The sequence below is a fragment of the Eumetopias jubatus genome, unplaced genomic scaffold (genome assembly GCF_037043125.1).
Source record: "Eumetopias jubatus isolate StellerSeaLion01/CBP00866 unplaced genomic scaffold, mEumJub1_p1.0 scaffold_13, whole genome shotgun sequence".
Taxonomy (NCBI): Eukaryota; Metazoa; Chordata; class Mammalia; order Carnivora; family Otariidae; genus Eumetopias; species Eumetopias jubatus.
Window position 1 is genome coordinate 47,453,595 of NW_028274819.1, and position 22,599 is coordinate 47,476,193.

At 42.4% G+C, this 22,599-nt stretch overlaps 1 protein-coding gene across 1 annotated transcript in view; it reads left to right on the forward strand.

Annotated features, from left to right (window-relative positions):
• IRAG1 (inositol 1,4,5-triphosphate receptor associated 1) overlaps positions 1-22,347 on the forward strand; it is a 119,097-nt gene extending 96,750 nt beyond the window's left edge. The window contains exons 16-21 of the mRNA XM_028116978.2: positions 2,887-2,936; positions 3,471-3,578; positions 5,663-5,727; positions 14,565-14,684; positions 16,043-16,177; positions 21,278-22,347. Of these exons, the coding sequence (XP_027972779.2) occupies positions 2,887-2,936; positions 3,471-3,578; positions 5,663-5,727; positions 14,565-14,684; positions 16,043-16,177; positions 21,278-21,521 (722 nt within the window). The 3' untranslated portion in view covers positions 21,522-22,347. The remainder of the gene's footprint in view (positions 1-2,886; positions 2,937-3,470; positions 3,579-5,662; positions 5,728-14,564; positions 14,685-16,042; positions 16,178-21,277) is intronic.
• Positions 22,348-22,599: the final 252 nt, after the last annotated feature.

The following is a 22,599-nucleotide window of genomic DNA, read 5'->3' on the forward strand; positions in this document are numbered from 1 at the left end:
ACAAAACAATCCACCTTGAACAAGAATCATCAGACACACTAAACAATAGGATTATATCCTAAGGATTGCAGAAACTAAAACAATCTGATACTTTTTTTTAAAAACATAAAGGTATGTTTAAAAATTATTAGAGGCATCAGACAATGAATCAAAAACATGAGAATAAAATACAATTATCAAAAAAAGTAAAATAGAACTAGAAATGAGGAACAGAATCATGGAAATAAAAAACTCAGTAGTTTAGGTGTGGTAGGTACTATAGTGGTGGTAGTTACTCTAATGGAGATTCCAGATTTTCTCCTTTTGGACACACTTCTCCATTCCCTTGAAGTTAGGTGATGCCATGTGATTTGGCAAATAAAATGTGAACTGAAGGACATGTGTCACCTTTGAGTTGAGGCCTTTAAGAAACTAGTGTGCAGGGGCGCCTGGGTGGCTCAGTCGGTTAAGTTCTGCCTTTGGCTCGGGTCATGATCCCGGGGTCCTGGGCCCCTCACTGGGCCCCCTGCTCAGCAGCGAGTCTGCTTCTCCTTCTCCCTCTGCTGCCCCCCTGCTTGTGCTCTCCCTCTCTCTCTCAGATAAATAAATAAAATCTAAAAAAAAAAGAAAGAAACTGGTGTGCAATTTACCCCATGTTTCTTCCTCTTCACATGACAATCATCACTGCTCCAGAACAGTAGAAGCTCCATTAATATGACTCCAAAGTGAGGAAATGCAGAGCAGAGCCTGCTGCCAACTCAGAAGCAAATGGACATGTAACATAAGGAAGAAATAAATCTTTATTGTTATAAGTGACTAAAACTTTGGGGTTGTTTATTATGGTAGCATAACCTAGCTTATCGGTACAACATTTAAATCAGATTGGGCACAGTTGAGGAAAAAAATTAGTTAACGGAAGACAAATTTGAGGAAGTTGCCCACAATGCAGTTTAGAGGGACAAATTGATTAAAAATATGAAAGAGGGTGCCTGGGTGGCTTAGTCATTGGGCGTCTGCCTTCGGCTCAGGTCATGATCCTGGGACCCTGGGATCGGGCCCCGCATCGGGCTCCCTGCTCAGCCGGAGGCCTGCTTCTCCCTCTCCCACTCCCCATGCTTGTGTTCCCTCTCTCGCTGTCTCTCTCTCTGTCAAATAAATATAATCTTAAAAAAAATTTAAAAAAATAAAAATATGAAAGAAATGTTGTATTATAAGATATGGGATACAGAGTATCAAATGAGAAAGTTCCAAATACATTTATTAGCAGATCCACAAGAGGAGAAAGGGAGAGAGAAAATATTCAAAAAGATTTTCCGGAATCTGACAATTTCCCAGAACTAAAGAAAGACATGAATCACTGGATTCAGAAAGAACAGTGAATTCCAAGAAGAAATAAAAACACATAGAAGATGAAGTGAAAATTTTAAAAGTAACCAGAGAGAGAAGAGAGAGGATTTACAAAAGACTGACAATTCTCAATAGCAATAGTGGTACCAAAAGACAATGAAGTGGGGCAGGGGGATGGGGTAACTGGGTGATGGACATTAAGGAGGACACATGATATAATGAGCACTGGGTGTTGTATAAGACTGATGAATCACTGACCTGTACCTCTGAAACCAATAATACACTGTATGTTAATTAATTGAATTTAAAAAAAAAGACAATGAAGTTAAAGTCTTCAAAGAGCTGAGAAAAAATAACTATCAACCTGGAGAAAATATAACCAGCTAAACTATGATACTAGCTTGAGAGCTAGGTAAAGATATCTTGAGAAAACAACTGAGAAAGTTTACCTCTCACAGATCCTTGCCAAAAGAACAAGTAAGGGTGTACTTAGGGAAAAACAAAACTGAGATCAAATAAAGGAGCAGGATGCAAGAAGGAATGGTGATCAGACATTTGTAAATGTGGGTAAATCTAAACAAGTATTTATTATATAAAACAACAGTCATAATAATATCAGATTACAAATACAAAGTAAAACAAAAATACTGAAAAGCAATGTAGATTCGAGGGAGTTATTGTTTTAAGGTTTCATTAGGAAAAGAATAGAAATCTTGATTAATTTAAAATTTAAAGTCACGTAATATGTTACAAATTTAAGTGGGCACATTAAAGATTAGAACTAAAATGTATAACTTCTAAATCAATGTGCAGGGTGGGAAGGGTGGGAAGGAAAAAAAAAGTCAATGAAGTGAGGTATATAGAAAAACAGGGACAATACATAGATAAGAGGGATAAACAGATATACAAGCTAAATGATATTGGTCAAACTGAAACTGAAATTGAGCTTTTAAAAACCTTTCTCTGTACATTTTGGTGTTTTCTGGTGGCAGTATTATCCAGGTGTGGTGCAAAACATTTTATATAAATTATATCACTTAATGTATGCACTAAGACGTTGAAAATCCTGGGGTGCTGGTTTCCTTTGTTCCAAATTGTTTTAGAGATGACTTATTGTAACCACTGTGCCAACAAGTTTGCATTCTTTACTGATACCACACCTTCCTTGCTCATAATTTCCCTGAGTGTACATCTCTTAAATGAGCAAGAAATGACCCAATAAGCCTTGGTATGGCTACAAGTAATTTTTCACACACTCTCCAGGGCATTACCAGAGACTGTGCAGTGTGTCAGGTGGATATCAGAGGCCCAAGATGGGTTTCTCATATTGCCCAGAGGAGTTAAGATAAAAGTTATGTCCAGAAAAGTCCCACTCTGCAGATAATTGTCTCAGGGGGTAGTGTCAAACTTAGTGTTTCCAACACCTAGGCTCTTGGGCTATCTCTTGAGGGCCAGTTCTGACCAATCAATACCTCAGCTTAGTTTCAGACTATCTGTTTTCTGCTGGAGACTACTCTGAAAATTTACCTGAGTTCTCTTCTCTGTTCCCCCTTGCTGCAGAAGACGGGGTCCCTCGAACAGCGCGGTCCATGTCCCTCACACTGGGAAAGGTATGCATGTTCAAGGAATACCAGGATTCCCGGGGGATTACAACAGAAGTTTCCATAGTCACCAGAAAGTCATTCATGCTTGAATCCACAGGTGCCAGAGAACCTCTGGACAGAGTCTTTAATTCAGCTTACCACACTTGTTAGTTTGTCCTTCAGCCTTCCCTTCCCCATGGTTTCCCTGGTTAGACCATCCCCCAAATGAACATGGAATGATGCATAAACCTTGGTGTTCCTATCCTTTTCATATACTTTCCAGGTGTTACCCAGAGACTGGGGGTCATTTCTGTTCCATTTCTTTAGGATATAAGCTAAAATAAGAACATGTTAAGAAATCACTCACCACTAACAGAAAACTTGGGTCAACTTTTGGCCACTCTTTCCAAACCAACCCTCAACACCATCACTACCCCAAAGCCAAAATACCCAATGAATGTAATTACAGCATCAGGAACTAGTAGGCATTTTCCAGGCCTTTCTGAACTGTGGGTGCTGCTCCCTCCCTGACAGTGGGCCTGGTCACATCTCTTCCCACAGAACATGCCCCGCCGGAGAGTCAGTGTTGCAGTGGTTCCCAAGTTTAATGCCCTGAACATGGCCGGCCAAACTCCCAGCTCATCACCCATCCCCTCCTTACCAGCCCTGGTGAGTATGATGATGCCTACCTCCCAGCCCTTTTCAACCTCTCCCTCAGGCTCAGGACTATGAGGGTGACCTAGGTGGGGGCAGGGTCAATAAGGAAAGGAAATTCCCAGCACAGATTTTGGAGTATGGGCTCAAAAAAGCTCAATATAGACCAGGCCCAGTGTCTTCCACTGCCCTGAGAAGACTCAGTATCCTTGAGCAAGGTGCTGGCAGCTCAAAGAGTGTTCTTTGAAAATGGTATCTCTTCCCATGCTTAAACCACAATCCTCCAAGGTGGGTGTAGTGCCCCGCCCCCCCCACCCCGCTCTGCAATGGATTTAAATACCTGAAGGTTGCATTGTGTAGTAAGTAGTAGGGCTGAGCTTTTAACCCTAGGCTTTCTGATTCCAGGGTGTGGGTTTGAGAAGAAACTACCAGACTGCCCATTAATAAGAAATTGGTTAAATATAGACAGCCCTAAAAAGGGATTTCTGTGCAGTTGTTAAAAGTAACATGAAAAATGTCCATAATAAAAGGAATTAAAAACAGTATATGCAGTAGAATTCTGTTTTGTAGGGTTTTTTTTTTAAGAGTATTTTTCTATGTGTAGATATAGCAGATTCTGGAAGAATATATGTAAAACTATTAATGGATACCCTGGGCAATGGTAAAACCACAGGTGATTTTTATTTTCTTCCTGATGCCTTTTTATATTTCTATAATATGAATCTATTGCTAATAATCAGAAAAAAATTCATTTCAATTATTTTAAACATACACAGTTCCTATATAACAAAATATTTTCTACATCCCAGGCTTTTGTGGATCTAGTTAATATTATTTAAAACTTTTCTAATTCTTTCTTCAGTTGCTTCTCTATTCTGTGTTCATGACCAGCACTACTCTATAAGGCAATCTGATTGTGTAAGCAATAGGTAAAGTAGATTCAAGCTCTATTGTGCCAGTATGTAGCAATAGCTTCTTTCACCTCTCTTTCAATCATCTATGAAATTATCCTAAACTCCCAAATCACTCACTAAAACAACCTAAAAAATTTGTTTTGTTTAAAGGAGCTTAGGGAGGTCTAGCTAGTGTGTTTAATGGACCTATTTCCAATACTATACTAAATGTAAGAATATTATTTCCAAACATGCAGTTGGCCCTTGAACAATGCAGGGGTTGGGGGCACCCACCCCACACAGTTGAAAATCTGTGTATAACTTTTGACTCCCTAAAAACTACTGATGATCGGAAGCCTTACCAATAACATAAATAGTCAATTAACACATATTTTGCATGTTTACATGCATAATATTTACATGTTATATGTATTATATAGTGTATTCTTATAATAAAGTAAGCTAAAGAAAATGTTAAGAAAATCATAAGGAAGAGAAAATACATTTACAGTATTGTACTGTATTTAAAATCCATATATAAGTAGACCTGCACAGTTCAAACCTATGTTGTTCAAGGTCAACTGTATATTCCTTTAGACTAAAAGTTGGCAACCAGGGATATGCATTAAGATCACACAAGGTACTTCTAAAACATTGCCCAGGCCTCACCCCAAGATTCTGAATTGGATCAGTACTTTAAATCTTCCCCAGTGATTCTAAGATGCAGCCAGAAGTAAGAACCATTTCTTAAACCAAATCTGTTGTAACAAAACAATGAGGTAGTCCTGGGGGGTTTTAGTAATGACAGGCATCTCCTGAGTATTATGCTTGGAGCTATATCCCCAGGGCAGAGAAGGGCCTCTGTTTGCTAGGAGGCCTGCTGGTATTTAGTCCAAGTCAGTAAACCTGAGAATGAGGAAAAACTGAGGCTCTGCTCCAGAATGGGGCCTCAAAATGTAAATTCTTCACTCAGGAAAACTTAGGAGGAGAAGGAAAAGGTACAAGTTGCATGGGCCTCAGGGGGCACTAAGGAATGGAGGACAGGAAAGGCCCAACGCCTGGGTTCAGATGCAGATCAGAAAGCATGGTGGTGGGGGAAGACCTGGGAGAGCAGCAGCCCCTTCCCCACATCATCAGAGACGTAGCAGCTCTGGCTTCTTCCTTCCTACCTGATCTTCAATTGTCTGTCTCCTGTTTTTCATCCAGTCAGAATCACCCAATGGGAAAGGCAACCTACCTGTCACCTCAGCACTGCCTGCACTTTTGGAAGAGTAAGTTTGTTGATCTTCCTCTTAACTCTGGGGATCTCTGAGAAAATTTTCCCTAACTCACTTTTCCTCCCATCCTTACTCCCAAAATGTGATGGAAAGCAAATTAAGTTCTAAGGAAAATACATGGGACTTTGAGACCCACAAAGATTTCAGAGTCAGTTTGCAATCTGGACCAGGAAGATGCTGTGGCTGAGTCCAAGTGTACCTCAACCTCAGAAGAGCCCAGAGAAGACAGACACTTTCTCTCTTGGTTAGGATTCTTTGGGCTACAGATACAAGAAAGCCCCAACCGGAAGGGGCTTAAATAGTAAGTCCAACGTGAAGTAGAGTGTGGGATGGGAGCGGAGGGTATACAGAGGTAGGAATTTTCCAGGTATAGTACAGCAGGGCCCCAGCTCAGCCTCTACAATTTCCTTGCTTGCTTCTGCCCACTTTGTACATTGACTTTATCAGCAGGCTTGTGGCAAATGGCTACTATTTTCAAGTATTCATCCAGACATGAAGTATTTAGAAGAAGAGGACTATCTCTTTCCATGCTTCTTTTTTATGAACAAACCCAGAAACTTTTTTTTTTTAGTCTCCCTTATCTTGTTAGTAAATCTGGAACATAGTTCCTTTCTAAACCAAACACAGGCTTTGGGAATAGGATTGTCATCATGGGTTTAAACCGTGCCCTGGAGATGGGGACAAAGAGTCAGCTTCCCATGAAGCAAAGTGGCTCTGTGAAGAAGAATAAATTTCTGAGCAAAATCACATTTGCTGTGAGGAAACAGGTAGGAGGATTGAGTACTGGAGTGGCAATGAATAGTGTCTGCCATGCAGACACTATTTTTCTAGGCATCTGTGCAATTTGCAGGTCTTTTCATCCTCAGCCAGAGCAAGGCAGGCTGTTTTTACACTCAGAAGAGTTTATAACTTGCTTTTCAAATTCTTTCATTAGCTTGCTGGAAAACATCTGGATCACAGCTGTCACCTCTCAGAACTTTCACCTTGTGTCTTTTCTCACTTGGTAGAATATACACCTTTATTCTTCCTTCTTCTTTGCCTTAAGACAGCTTTAGTCCTTCATTTTTCATTGCTGTTAGAACAGTTTTGCTTGACCTGACTAGGAAAGTCTATGTTGGGTCCCTTTTCAGTACAGACAAGCTCCCAAGCTCCCCACCCCCAGACTCAGCCTGTTTTACTCACCTCTCAGTATGTGTAACCACTAACCTATCACTCAATGACTCACCTACTTTAGTCTTGAAGTTTGTCCAGGAATTCCTTACTTTGACACCTCACCCTCTGTAAGCATACAGGTCCTTCATGTTGTGTAGGGCATTTTTGTTTCAATCTTTGTTTCCTTATTTTCTAGATCATTACAAAGAAATTGTAAAGGGGTGAAGAACTAACAATGATGTGGAAATAACCAAGGTTACAAAGACATATCAAGTCCCTAGAGTCATAATATTTACTCCACGATCTCTGAATCTCTCCAGAAATGGTTACTTGATGCCCTGAGTGAGAAGACACTAAAATTCTCCCTTCCAATCCTGCCTTTGGGTGCATGAACCTCTTCTCCAAAAGGGCCCCCAACAAGGCCCCATTCTCTATTCCTGGCCTATAGAACCAATCAGGGACAAAGATCTATGTCCTCACTCTTTGAAAAAGACTCTAATCACGATGGAGCAGGGCCTGGACTCTGTAGAACTATTGATCATGCCAGCTGACAGCTTCCATCTGAGGCAGTGGAGATCATCAAGAACCTGAGCTATCCTTGGTAAGAGAAAGTGAGATACAAAGTTAAGAGCAGCAAGCATTGACCCCAAATCAGAAGCAACAATGAATGAGGATCAATAGTGGCATCACCATTCCAAGAGTTTAGAACCAGGAGAGACAGGGACAGAGTGAGGATTGAGACAAGTTAAGCAATAAGCTCAAGGAAGGTATCTGCAGCTCACTCTTTTCTACCCAGAGAGACTACCATGATTTTTACCCATGCTGTGGCTGACTTGCCTATTGGGAATATACCCAGCCTATAAAGATGGCTGCAAAAAGGGGAGGACATATTCAAAAGAGGAGGGATTCTAACACTAACAGTAGCTTCCCCCTCCTGGATTTATGAAAGGTGCTAAGTGATTTCCATCTGAATTCATGAAACTGGAAATATTAATAGATTGCCAAGAGGCTAACAATGAGACAATCTGTGAATTAAAATAAATTCCTATCTTCTGTTTCAACACAAGTACAGTCAATTCTAGCTACCTTCTCCATATTGTTAAAGAGGAAAAAATGCATTATAAGTTAATATACATTGCTTTCTAGATTGTTATATTTAGCTTGATTTAAAGTGATTTCACATTTCCCTAAGTATACAGTGACCAGGCAGGAAGGGAATTGGCTAAGCATGTGAAAGTTGATAAGAAGATCAAATTACCTGTAGCTAGTTCTCAAGCAAATACCTGAGAGCTGATTGCACTGCCCAATGTGATTTGAGAGAATTCTGAGTGTTGCTATTGTAGGTCACTTCATAGTAAGTTGTTCTTCACTCAGGGAAGATCTAGGGATATGCAGAATTAGAGGAAAATACACAGAGTAATATTTAAAGTTAATCTTAAAGATTAAAACAGAATAAAGCTCATGATGAGTTCCATAAATAGGAAAACTATTTATAGACTTATTCATTCATTCTTTTGACAATTAATCACCAAGGTCTAGGTATCTAGAATATACTCAGGAGTTCACAGTCTGATGGAAAAAGCAGATGGGAAACAGCCTATTATAATACAATGTGATGGATGATATCATAAGGAAGTACAGGTTGCTAAGGCAACAGTAGACAAGAAAATGAGCACCTTAACCCAGATTTGGTATAGGTGGGGGAGGGGTGCCTCAGAAAATATTTCCTCTAGGAATTTACTTTTAAAGTGAAACCTGAGGGACGCCTGGGTGGCTCAGTCGGTTAAGCATCTGCCTTCGGCTCAGGTCATGATACCAGGGTCTTGGGATCGAATCCTGCATTGGGCTCCCTGCTCAGTGGGAAGCCTGCTTCTCCCTCTGCCTGCCGCTCCCCCTGCTTGTGCTCTCTGTCTCTCTCTCTGACAAATAAATAAATACAATCTTTAAAAATAAATAAAAATAAAGTGAAACCTGAAAGTTTTACATAGTGAACTGGAGGTTAACAACATTCCAGGCTCTGAAGTGAGAAAGTATGGAGTAGTTAAGAAATAATAAGATGATGGTGATGGGGCACCTGGGTGGCTCAGTCATTAAGTGTTTGCCTTTGGCTCAGGTCATGATCCCAGGGTCCTGGGATCAAGCCCCACATCGGGCTCCTTGCTCAGCGGGAAGCCTGCTTCTCTCTCTCCCAGTCCCCCTGCTTGTGTTCCCTCTCTCACTGTGTCTCTCTCTCTGTCAAATAAATTGAAAAAAAAAAATCTAAAAAAAATAAAAAGAAAGATGATGGTGATAATTACTATTTACAGCATGCTTACTTTATGCCAAGTCCTGTTCTAATTGCTTTACATTAATCTCATTTAATCCTTACAATACACCCATGAGGTAGGTATTAATATCAATATTAACTATTAATATTAACTACTAATATCCCTCTTTTATAGATGTGGAAATAAACTCAGAGAAATCACTTGCCTGAGGTTACACGGTAGTAGATAACAGAACTCATGCTCCTAACCTCTTAATAGACACTCCAACTAGAAGAATAAAAAGAAGTGCAGTATGACTGGAGACAAGAGGATGCATTTAAGGGCTATTTTTTTAAGAAGTCTTCTTTTTTTTAAGATTTTATTTATTTATTCATGAGAGACAGAGAGAGGCAGAGGCACAGGGAGAAGCAGGCTCTGTGCGGAGCAGGGAGCCCAATGTGGGACTCGATCCCAGGACCCCGGGATCATGACCTGAGCTGAAGGTAGATGCTTAACCAACTGAGCCACCCAGGCACCCATGAAGTCTTGCAAGCTATTTTGAATGACTGGCTGGGCATGAAGTACAGCGTGGGATGGGAGCAGAGGGTGTACACAGAGCAGTTCACTGAGGGATTAGCAAAGCCATGGATGTGAATGATGCACAGCATTAGTTTCACAAAAGGGGCAATTATAATGATGTATCACAGAGAAATTTTCATTATAATCTCTAAAATAACCATTTTTCTACATTTTGGAAGCAGCCAGGGTAAATTGCCTAAAGGTTTTGTATGACATCAAATATGTATAGTGAACTCCCCTTTGCTGATAGTATTCTGAAATGAATTAGCCCTCCATCAACTAGTAGTGTACCCCAGGAATCTTAGACTGAGTAACAGGAGTAAGGAAGGTCTTCTAGCTCAGTTCCCCTGGGCTGGGCTTGTCTGAGGTGATCAAGACATCACTGAACCCAAAATGGTAAGATCTGCTCACTGGAAAGAATTGCAGTCACTTTCAAATATTGTTTACCACATGGGAAAAAAAAAAAGACTCTAACATAACTCCCAGTTAAACAATACATTTTGACTGAAGGACCCCTCACATTACTGAGAACTAAGCACAATGACAAACAATTTTGACCCAGTGGACATGAGAAAACAATGAACCTAATTTTAATGAATCATCCCAGAAAGAAAGCACGCAAGATTTCAGGCTAGGAATAGATGCCAAGATCCATCTGTGTTTGGCCCAGAAATCTCTAGGGTGGGCACAGGCCGTGCTCAGCTCCACGTTTACAGCCATGAATAGAGATTCCTTCAGCTCAACCCAAACACTGGGTTCTCAGGAAATAGCCATTTACAGAAAGGACCTGCCCATTTTACAAGATTAATAGGCAGACTGGATAAGCCACAGTGAAGTCAGTGTAACTCAACAAACACTTAAAGGAACTTACTGTATGCTAAGCAAAATTATAACTCAAGCACAGTCTCTCTCTCTGTGATCACAGTCATATGGAGGAATGGATAGGTATATAAAACATAAAAATCCCCTCTCTCTGAGTTATGCTGTAACAGAGGCACAATGAGGACATGAGGGAAGGAGAGATCAACTTTAACCAGAAGATGTAGGAGAGGGGAAAACACTGGGAAAGATTCTACAGAGGAGAAGGTATTTGAGCTGAGTTTTAAAGATACACAGCAAGAAACTTCCAGGTAGTTAGAGAAGATATATAAGGAACTATTAGCTCAGTCTAGGGATCAGGAGATAACAGCAAACATTTTACATATTGTGTGTTTCCCCTACTTCCCGACCCTACTTTCAATATTAAACCAAAGGCTGTCCCAGCCCATCTCACATTCTAAACAAGCACCCTTTAAAAAAAGCATCATAAAATAAAAAATTTAAAAAAAAATAAAATAAATAAATAAATAAAAAAAGCATCATAAGCCATGGTCCAGCCTAACAGCAAGAATGGCTTCACTCAGCAGATACCCTGGAACCCCACACACCACTCAGAGCCCCAGGAAAACTCCTACTGAAAGGGAGGGCTCAGGGAGGTGTGAAAAATGCATCTTGACATGAATTTGGAAGACCAAGGTGAGAGTCCCAGCCAGGCCGACTAAGTACCAATAATGTGAACTTAGGCAAGTCACTTAATCAACCTGAGCTTGGGTTTCTCATCTCACAGATGGGATAATATCCTGCGTGGGTGGCAATTAGTGCAGTCAAGAGCATGGGCAGGTGTCAGATTACCCAGGGTCAAATCCAAACTCTACCACACACTGGTTGTGTAATCTTGGGCTGTTATTTAACAGCCCTGAGCCTTGGTTTCCTCACCTGCTAACCTGAGCACAATAGTATTACCTATCTTATGGGTCATCCATGAGTCTTAAGTGAAATCTTACCACAGAGCCTGATACATAAGATAAATGTTAGCTCTTCTTATCATTGGGAGGATCAAGTGAGGCAATGTATGTAAAAGCATGTTAAGAACTGAAGCCCCATAGGTGAGTGAGTTAGACAAGGTGATCAATATAACCTGGGACAGTTGGGCCCTGGACAGAAGATCCTTATGTTAAGGGGTCACTGAAATGGGCTTCCTGGCTGTACCAGAGAAAAGTTTTAGTCTCTAGAGAGCAGTGACCCGAGGATAGTGGAAGTTTGGGTTCCTCTGATTCTGAAGTGTCACAGTAATATAAATCAAGTTCTCCTTTAAAGATATAAATAATCACCTGGTAATTTATCAGCTTGGATTTTTTTATGGATCAGGTTTGGAAGAACCTCAGACTGCTCCCCAAATTTACCAATAAATTTATTACATAAGTAATAGTGATGAGGAGGAGGAGGATAAACATCATTTGTTGAGTACTATATTCCAAAAAGTTTACTTACATTTCTTCATTAATTCCTACACTACCATCATCAGGTACATATTATTATCCTCATTTTACAGTTGAGGAATCTAAAGTTCAGGAAGTGTTAAGAATTTGCACGTATTGCAGCTGGAATTTGAACCCATGTTTGCCTCAGGCAGGTTCTTTTCCTCTACACTCCACTGTCCTCCTTCATACATATTTGTCACTAACCTCTTAGGTTATTCATCTATAGATAAAAGAAATTAAAAGGCTGATACCAATATTTCATTTCTAATATATAAATATATTCATAAAAGAATTGCTTTCCCTGCCCTTGGCCTGTAGCTATGTTTTTCTGCTCTGTTCCAATCATTTGGACAAATAGGAAACTGCACATTAGGCAAAGGTCACATGGAAGGGAGTGGATAATATAATTTGCAAAAGGAGAAATGTTATGAATAGCTGATATTTTTAGAGTGTTATCTTTCTTGTTCACAATGGGTTTTGGTTTCCAGCCTGATAAAATGTAAATTTTACAAGGTCTGAGGAAAACTAAGGGATGGGAAGCTGAAGCCAAGAATGAGAAAATATAAGGCTCACTGGTATAGCCTGCGAGGTTGGGGAGGGTAGCAGCTGCAGTCCTTCAGAGTCCTGGCTGAAAATCTTTGCTCACTGTTTTGCCTTGTCCGAGGGCTCCTCCCATGGCATGACTCCCAGTGGGAGTCCCAGACACCTTAGGTGGGCTATAGGATTTATAGGGAAGGCATGACCATCAGGATACTTCCTTTAAACTCACGCTTCCATACTTCAAATGGACTCCCAGCACTGCCTAGCCATCCTCCTATGATTTTCTAGCATATTTGTTTTCCCCCTTCTCACATGACTCGTTCACACCTTCTCCTCTCTTCTCAAACCTTCCTAGGCCTATCTACCTCTCACTCTTGGCATATGACTTTGTCTTCCATTTTATAGAGAAAATTTAAGCTATTAGATAGGAGCCCTCTCATCTTCTTTCACCAGATCCCCAACCCACCATCTTCATCACCTTCTTCCCTTTGTTATAACTGAGAAGTTTTTCCACCTTTCTAAGGTCTGTCTCTACTTCTCTTTTCAAAGAATTTTTTCCTTTGGTCATCCGCTTTCTCTCATCCCCTCTTGGGATCACTTCTATCCACATTCAAATGTGCTTTCATTCCTTGACCCACTTCTTCAGCTATGTATCCCACAACATACTCTTCTACTTCCCTTTTTAGTCAGATTACTGTGTCTAGGTCTTCCTCTTTCTTGCCTCTCATTCTTTACTAAGCCCATTCTAATCTGTCTTTGGCTCCCACCATTTCACCAAAGCTCCTCTTGACCTCCATATTATCAAATCTAATAATCTGCAGATTTCTATACTCATCTGACTTGGACTCTCAGAAGTGAACCTGTGACACAATCAACTCCTCCTTGACATGCTCTCCTCTCTTGGCTCCCAGGACTCTATATTCTCCTGGTTTTCCTCCTACCTCTCTGGCTGCTACTCCTCTGTAGTTTCTTCTCTACCTGAGCTAAAGGCAGAGATGCCCACGGCTTGGTCCTGGGTCCTCTTCTCATATTTCCTCATACTGTCTCCCTAGACAATCTTATCCATCCCCTTGGCTTTAAATGTCATATATATTCTGATGATGCCAAATGTTATCTCCAGCCTCTAGAGCTCTTCTCCAACTCAATTTGGTATAGCGAACTACCTACTTGACATCTCCATCTGGATATTTCACTGGCATTGAAAATTTATCTTGTCCAAAAGTTAACTACTGCTTCATTGCCTCTTTTCAGTTCCTCAAATATCTCTGCATCTTTTGTGTCTCAGGGTCTTCCACATCGGCATTCTCCCCCTAGGATGATCTTCCCTCTGCTATAGATATGGCTGACTTTTCATCTTTCAGGTCTTTGCTCCAGTTAAACCACCTCAGAGAGATCTTTTCTAACCACTCAATCGAAGTAGATTCTCCCCTTGTTACTTTCTGCAGTGCACAGAGTTTTTCTCTTTCATACAAGTTATCACAATTTGTAATTAACTACATATCTTTTTCTTTCCTTTTTTGGGCATTCTTTCCTGCTAAGCTCCATGTTGGCAAAGACTATTTCTTTTATCATCTAATGTATCCCCAGTATATTACAAGGTACTTGTGACTTAGTCAGTACTCAGTATATACTTAAATAAATGAAGCAAAAGATGGACTACAGGAATGGAATGACTGACTGAACATTTGACCCACCTCCATCTTCCTCATCTTAGTGCTATAGAGCTCCCAACAGTTGTCTGTCCACGTATAGCGTCTCGTGGAATAAGAGTAAAGGTGGATTTGAGTGCATGAAGAAAAAGGGAGCTAGCACATTATTTTATGTTTGGAGGTCTAGGAAGGATTCTTGGACTACGGCCTTTATAAAATCTTGTCTCAGGGTAGAAGGATTGAAATGAACTCAGCCTAGAATGAGTTTCCTCACTTCCGAAAAGGAATCAGGCCAAAGACATGGTTTGGTTTTCAGACACCCAATGTGGCTAAAAGGACACCCTGTACTTCCCTCTTCTCACTAGTGGAAAGACAAATGGGGACCCGGATTGTGAAGCCTCTGCTCCCATGCCGACTTTGAGTTGCCTGGAGGAGATTAGCCAGGAGACCAAGGCCAGGATGGAGGAGGAAGCATACAAGAAGGGGTGAGTCAGACTTCGTCCACCCTGAGGTCACCTGGTAGGTCTCAGAAGATACCTTCCCACGGGCCTTTCCTGTTTCTTAGAGGATTTAAGGAAGCAACCAGTGGCCCTAGGACCTCCTCACCTTAATAAAGAACTACATAAGAAAGGACAGTACTGTTCCACAGGAAGGACAAGAGGAAGCAGGGTGAGAGGGTGTGGTTAGGCAATAATTAGACTGCCCTCTTTTTAGGCAGAAAGCCACCAGAATGCCACTGCCCAGAATGGTCTGGCAATAAGGCCCCTGGGTGGGTTCCTCTTGGTGGTGCCTGAGGCTTCCTGACACATGCTCAGAGGAGTGATGTTGCTCTCAACAATGCGCAGGAGAAGCTGTAACCCTACTTCCTAGAACTGCCAACTGCCATCCCTTCTTTCTGTAAACTGGAGTCCCCTCAACTTCCAACTGTCCCCTTTTCTGATTGAGCTTCAATAACACCTTTGGCCCATTGTCAGCCACTAAGGGGACAGAGTACTAAGCAGGGCCCAAGCCCAGCCAGGTAGAGAAGTATTTCTGACCAGGCATAGCATCCTGAGCTTCTTCTTTCTCCATAGCTCCTGAAGAAGACACAGCTTCCCATCATTATAGAACCTGTGAGCTTCTGTGTGGCAGCCATATATACTGCAGTGGGGTTGCCCTAGCCAAACTGTGCTTGTCTTAAACATTCAGCTATAGGATAAGCAAAAAGAGTACTGATCCTGGGAGAAGGGCATCAGAAGGGTATCTCTTGGGAAGCCTATCTTTTCACCCACAACTATCTTTGATACTAAGCATGCATGGGAGTAAACACCTCGATTGGCTTTGTAAACATTTACTGAGTACCTTTATAGGCCTAGTATGTGCCTGCCACTTCCATAAAACTTCCCAACAAGCCAATGTGATGGGTATCACCCTTCCTAGGTCAAGCTATATGCCTGGCCCTTCCTCAGAACATTCCCATACCCTGTAAAATAGGGGCCACACTTTCCATTTTATAGGTGAAAAGCTGAAGTACCCAGGTTACACAGAAAGCAGATATACTGTTCTCTCCACTGAACATTTTGTAGGATAAGAACCCAGTCAGGATTCTGCACCCACACTTTTTCCCTGTCAGTTTTGCCACACATTCACATATAAACAGGAAGGATGACTGAGGAGTGAGGGGAAATTGTACTGACATGAGCCACCTTGGGATTCAGTAGAGCTTCCCAGCTTTTTCCTGTTGTGTAGAACCACAGGAAGTGTTTAATTATTGGAGGTGTTCAAGTCCCCACCTCTAGGAACTCAGGAAAGGATGCTCTGTGCCTGGCCTTTCCAGACTCAGTTGTTTCTTTTTGCCCTGCAGATACCAGGAAGGTCTAAAGAAGACCCAAGAGCTTCAAGACCTGAAGGAGGAGGAAGAAGAACAGAAGGGTGAATGCCCTGAAGAAGCGGAAGAGGCAGAAGAAACTGAGGAAGAGGAAAAGGACCAAAGAAGCAGGTTGGAGCCCTTGCCATTGCTGAAATGGGTCACAATTCATTTAATTGCACAATATCCCTAAAGGTGCCCACTCCAGGGCAGCAGTGCGTCTGGGGCCCAAGTGAACAGTTAACAGAAACCAAGGAGGGCACTCATGTTGAGGGAGGAGTCAGAGGAAGGAGCCAAAATAGTTAACAAGGAGATGTTTGCAAGATCCAGGAGGTCAGAGGTGGTCAAGAGTGAGGCCAACAGCAATCAAGAGCTCGTGGGAGCTGAGAAACTACAAAGACCCTGACTGGAGTCCCCCGCTAGCCCAGCCACAGTTAGCTCATTTCCCAACTATCCCCAGGAGCCAAGAACCAAGGTCAAGGGAGCTGGCCTGAAGCCCTAGTGTGGGTTTCTTACAAGAACAGGGCAAAGAGAACACATGGGGGTAGGGGAAAACTCAACTCATTGGCAAAGGCGAGTCTCCAACAGGTTCCATGCTGACCAGATAAGCTTGGATTTTCACTTGGATTAGAAAAAGTTGGGCCTTTCTTTTTTAATGTACTCTATATTTCAAGTGTATTTTTCCCTAAATAGGGGAAAATATATAACATGTAGATAAAGATAGTATAGATCCTGCATTTTGTCATACCTGTGCCCTCATCAGTATCTTGAATTTTAACCATAGCCCCAATTCCATACATTCTGTCTTATGTCACTATTAGTTTTCAATTTTGATTTTTAAAAATGTGGTTATAGAAAACTTGGAACACTTCACCAAAGTCTTTGTTTTTAGACCCCAGGCTATCTTGGAGTCCAGTGTGGCTCCAGCCAAAATGATTGTCTAATCAGCTGCTAAACTTGAAACAGGGTATGTGTCTGTGCCTCATTGCCTGCAGACTCAAAATCACACGCATGCAGTGAATAAGGTAATAAAATGAAGATTAGACGTGAGATGGACATGCTTCAAAGCACATAGGAACAGCCAATAGAGCCCAGTTGGAGAAAGATTCAGCCAGAGTGAGAGGTCTCAGCCTACCTGGATCAACCCTACTGTTCAAGGGAAGAGCGGTCTAGGAAAGCTGGAGAAAATGCTTCACAGTTGAAAGCAAACCTATGCTAGGATATACCACCTCCCCTAATGAAAATCCCCAAGTTTTTTTGTTTGTTTGTTTGTTTTATTTATTTGCGAGAGAGAGAATGAGAGCCAGAGAGCACATGAGAGGGAGGAGGGTCTGAGGGAGAAGCAGACTCCCCGCCGAGCAGGGAGCCCGATGCGGGACTCGATCCTGGGACTCCAGGACCATGACCTGAGCTGAAGGCAGTCGCTTAACCAACTGAGCCACCCAGGCGCCCAATAATCCCCAAGTTTTAACAATGAAAGTACAGTCCCTACTCCAAGCAGCTGGATCCTATTCTCCTTACATCTTCTCTCCTTCTTGGGGGTCCTTTGCTCTTATATTTTAGAGGTCACTAACTATCTTCCTCCCCTTTAATGCAGTCAAGCCCAGACCTGGACAACAGCCCTTTCTTCGGCTTCTTTGCATATAGCCAAGACAAGCTAGAGCTTCTAACACTTCCACGTACTCAGAAAGAACAAAAGAGAACTAAACAGAGTACATGGAATATAAACAGTCTAGTTTACAAAGCACAAGACTGGAATCCTTATCTAGCTAACTTGATCTCAAATCTGAGCTGCTAATCACAGCTCCCTCCCATTTTGTGAAACTACCAGGGAAAGTAAGGCTCTCTGTCCAGCTCCTGGTCCGCAGCACGTAGCAATGGCTGCCTTTCACATCCACCACCCAAAGCATCCTCTTGGTCCTACTGATCCTGAGAGGCCTCGTTCTCTCTCCTAACCTTTGCTTCCTCTCGGATTTACTTTTTGATCTTGAGAACACGCCTGTACCTCAGGTGATGAATACCAGACATCAGCACATAGAAGGGTCCTCGTCCTTTATTACAGGGCTGTAGCTTCCCCTTTTCAGGCCCAGTACTGAGGCATCATCTTCTCCGTAACAACTGACACTGCTAACATATGAACTGCCCGCTCACAGTTACAGGGTCCCTTCCCCTGTCACCAAAGCCAGACTGGTCCTAAGAGCCTGTTGTCTTTAATGCGAGGCAATCCCCTCACTCATTCCTGAGTTCTGTAGACACACAGTTCCCTGCAGGCACCTGCACTCAGACATGATTTTCCCCGTTAAATTTTGGCATTTGCCTGTTTAAATCGGCTCTATGGAGTTTAGACAATATTAGGCAGATTCCTTTACTTTTCCAGTAACTCTCAGAAAGCAGAAGTCCTCTGGTCAAGTTTAAGTCCCAAGAATAATCTCATTTCATTAATTAAAATGCCCAGTTCCCCAAAATAGTCAAAAGCCTGAACTTACAAAGATCAACGTTCTTTTTTCCTGCAGTTTGTCTGCTTCAGGAAAGAAGGCTGTAGTAGGCAGGGGGAGTGTGGTTTCTTTCTCTCTATCCCACTTGCACTTCTACCCTCTCTTCCAGTTTTGCCAGTGCAGCATCTGACCTCTCTAGGATCAATGCTAGGAAAGGGAACTGAGATGAAGGGATTGGGAAGGTATTACTTGAATAGATTGTGAGTAGGCTCCAGGGCTTGGCAGGGGTTTAAAGCTGACTTGCTGACTTTGGTTAGTGTGTTGCTTTATGGGACCTCTAGAGAAAACCACTCCTCCCATCTCCCAGCATACACACACATTCACACCATGGCTGAGGTCCTCTCAGCTGCTGGTCCCTTTATGAGATCAAATGCAAGTCTTCTAGCTAGCCACTTAAAATCCCTCTCAGTCCCTGGGCAGCTGGAAGTATACCTTCCCTGTTCAGCTTCTAAGTAGCATTTCTGGGCAGGATCTGTGATGCCCCATGTCAGCTCTCCTTCTCCTGACTACAATCAGTTGAGGTAAAATGTGTACCTTTGGCTCACTATTGGTAGAAGGACAGCTTTCCCTATCATGGCCCACCACTCTGATGCCATCAAGCACGTCAGCAAGATTCTTGCTCTTTCAACTGCTCATGTGTGAGGCACGCACCAGTCCACTGTGTCCCCTAAACCTCAACATATCGAGCTCTCCAAACAGCATCTCTGAAGCCCCTCTTCCCTAGGCCCAGGTGAAAAGGAAGCCACCTCACCCCTCCCTATGGGAGATCAAAAATCAAAAATTGATTTCCCCAGAGATTCTATTTCTAATCTAATTCTATTTCTAACTCTTTCATAGGCTAGAAATGGGGGACCAGCTAAGGTTCACAAAGCCAGATCTTGACCTCCTCCTCTGCAGTCCCACTTCAGAGTGGGGTGACAGTGGGATTTTCCCCACTCTAGCAGCTTGTTCTGAAGCACGGAAATACAGCCCCAAAGAAAGACTGCATTTTAGCATCCAATTATATCTAAGTAGAAACTAAAGAATCTAAACAGGGCTGAAAGAAAATAAGCTTCCATTTCCAAGCTGTCCCTCCCCAACAGTTGTGAAAATAACCAGATTTCCACCTCAGCTAAGTGCTCACTGTTTTGCTTTGCCTAACTGTTCCTGAAACAATCATCAAATGGGTCCCATGTGGAAGAAAAACCAATTGGTACCTTAGCATCTGAGGCAGGCACTCTGAGCCTCTGGTCCTTTTCCAAGGAAGGTATTGTTGAGTCTTTCCATCAGTCATAAGGCATCTTTTTTCTACTGACTAAATTAGAGCTGTCTATTTCTCAGCAAATGGCCTGCATATTGCAGTGTCTGTGTGTGCCTCCAGATCTTCAGAAAGCCCTCCTGTCATTTTCCTCACCTCCTCCATTTTTAAAAATAGATGAGGGATTGGAATAATCTCAGGAAACAAACTGAGGGTTGCGGGAGGGATGGGGGGCGGGAGGGATGTGGTGGCTGGGTGAGAGACACTGGGGAGGGTATATGCTACGGTGAGCACTGTGAATTGTGTAAGACTGTTGAATCACAGACCTGTACCTCTGAAACAAATAATGCAAGATATGTTAAAAAAAAAAAAAAAAGAAGAAGAAGAAGAAGAAAAAGAAGTATCTTCCTATCTCCCTATCTTGCAGGAAGGGAAAAATGAAGGGGGCGGGAATCGGAGGGGGAGACGAACCATGAGAGACTATGGACTCTGAGAAACAAACTGAGGGTTCTAGAGGGGAAGAGGGTGGGGGGATCGGTTAGCCTGGTGATGGATATTAAAGAGGGCACGTACCGAATGGAGCACTGGGTGTTATACGCAAACAATGAATCATGGAACACTACATCAAAAACTAATGATATAATGTATGGTGATTAACATAATAAAATTAAAAAAAATAGGAAAAAACTCTAGCCTAGTGAAAATGTCCAGGATTTCACTAGAGAGCTTGAAGAATGGATTCTGCAAAGCAGGCCATATGACCAAACGTTGTTTCACTAGGCCCCAAAGAGAGAGGGAAAGTTGAAAGGCAGTTGAGAAGAGACGAAAAGGGAAAAAGGGAGTGAAGCAGCCAAAAAATGGGGGCGGGGGAGGGAGATGAAAGGGAAGGAAGAAAGAGAGAAAAGGGAGAGTGAAGAAGGGAGAAAAAGGAAGAAGGAAAATTAGGGAGTGAAGATTACTGGGGTTGAGAAAACATCTGGACTAAGCCACTGGGAGGTTGCTGGAGGCTACTAGTCCTCTGGTTGCCCCTGGGATGGTTTGAAGTGAGCTCTTGAGGTTGATCTGGTTCCTTGTCATTTAGCATTGAACATGGAGAGTTTTCTGGGGGTTTAGGACAGTTCTTCTACTCTGAACACAGTCAGATGTGGAACTGAGGACAATAAAGTATGCATCAGAACTTGAAGGCAGGGGACAGATTACTTGAAACTGATCACTAAATACCACTAAGTGCAGAAAAGATGCTGGTCCCATCTACATGCATGGGAGTATGGGTCAGCCAACCTTCTGTCCTGGGGACTGAGAGAGTTCAGATATCAATGAACATCTCATGAATAGATGAGGGCATGTATGAATGAATGAATGATCAAACGAGTAAGAGGAGTGTTCTGGCCCAGTAGCTCCCAACATCAAGGTTATGGACTGGTGGCATTAAAATCACCTGGGGAAAAATTTTAATGTGCCTAATATACTAAACCCTTCTCCTATTTTTTCATTTGACAGCAAACTTGAAGAATTGGTTCATTTCTTACAAGTCATGTATCCCAAACTGTGTCAGCACTGGCAAGTCATCTGGATGATGGCCACAGTGATGCTGGTCTTGACTGTTGTGCTGGGGCTCTACAGTTCCTATAACTCTTGTGTGGAGCAGGCTGATGGGCCCCTTGGGAGATCCACTTGCTCATCAGCCCAGAGGGACTCGTGGTGGAGCTCAGGACTCCAGCATGAGCAACCTGCAGAGCAGTAGGAAACCTGACACCCAGTCAGTACCCTGCTCCAGCACGCAGCTGACTGCCCTTTCCCCAAGCATAGTGTTTCAGGCCGGGTGTGGGCATGGTACCGCTAGCCCATTAGGAAATGAGCAGGGTTCTTTCACACTCAGCACCCATGTGGGAGCTATGCATACACAGAAACTGATGTTCTTGGAGGATCAACAAAACTGCCCTTGTAAAGCATCTGGTGGATGAAGTCACCTTTATGAAGGAACGCTAATAGAAGGGAAAGTCATCTGCCCCAAGCTCAGATGGCTGGGGAAAATAAAACACTTTCACTGCAGGAGATAGTAAGAAGCTCACTCTCCCTTCCCTTTTTTCCTCTCTGTAGTCAGAAATCAAGAAGAATTAATTATTCCCAAAGGCTAACACTGACCCTGATGATCAGACCTAGAATTTGGAGTCACAACATGACTATCATCCCATTTCCATCTCATCCTCAGACTCTCCTTCAGCCTCCCCTCCTCCCCTTTGGAACCGGAGTTTCTCTTTACAGAAGTAGGAAAGGTTTCTCAGAAAAATATTTAGGCTGAATTTAGACCAGTGCTTGGAATGAAATGGGGAGATGTGAGTTAATATATATGCATCTGTATACACACACAACACATACATACACACAGCATGCATGTGCATGAAGCCAACAACCTTCCAAACATGTGCTCTCAGTGTGTGTTCTGGATAAAGCCAACCCACAGAATTTTCACTAGGTGTGGGGCAGTCACCAGGCACCTGTTCAATGAGCTCTCCACATGGATTTAAGATGTTTGAAAAACACTGAAAACTCATGGTTTCAACAGTGAACTTGCTGGTCTCCATTTCAAGTGCTAATTCTAAGCTGTTGTACAACACAGTCTATTCCCTATTTGTCCTCTCCTATTGAGAGCAGTTAACCCACCTCTCAGGTGAAGGAGGAGACAGAGTGTGCTTTCAGCTCCTGTGTGCCTACATGCAAATGTGCAGTTGCACCTTAGTGCTTTAAACGGGATTTCCAACCCAAGTATGTTTCAGAGCATTCATAATTGTTTAGCATAAAACTGAAGGAGCACATCTCAT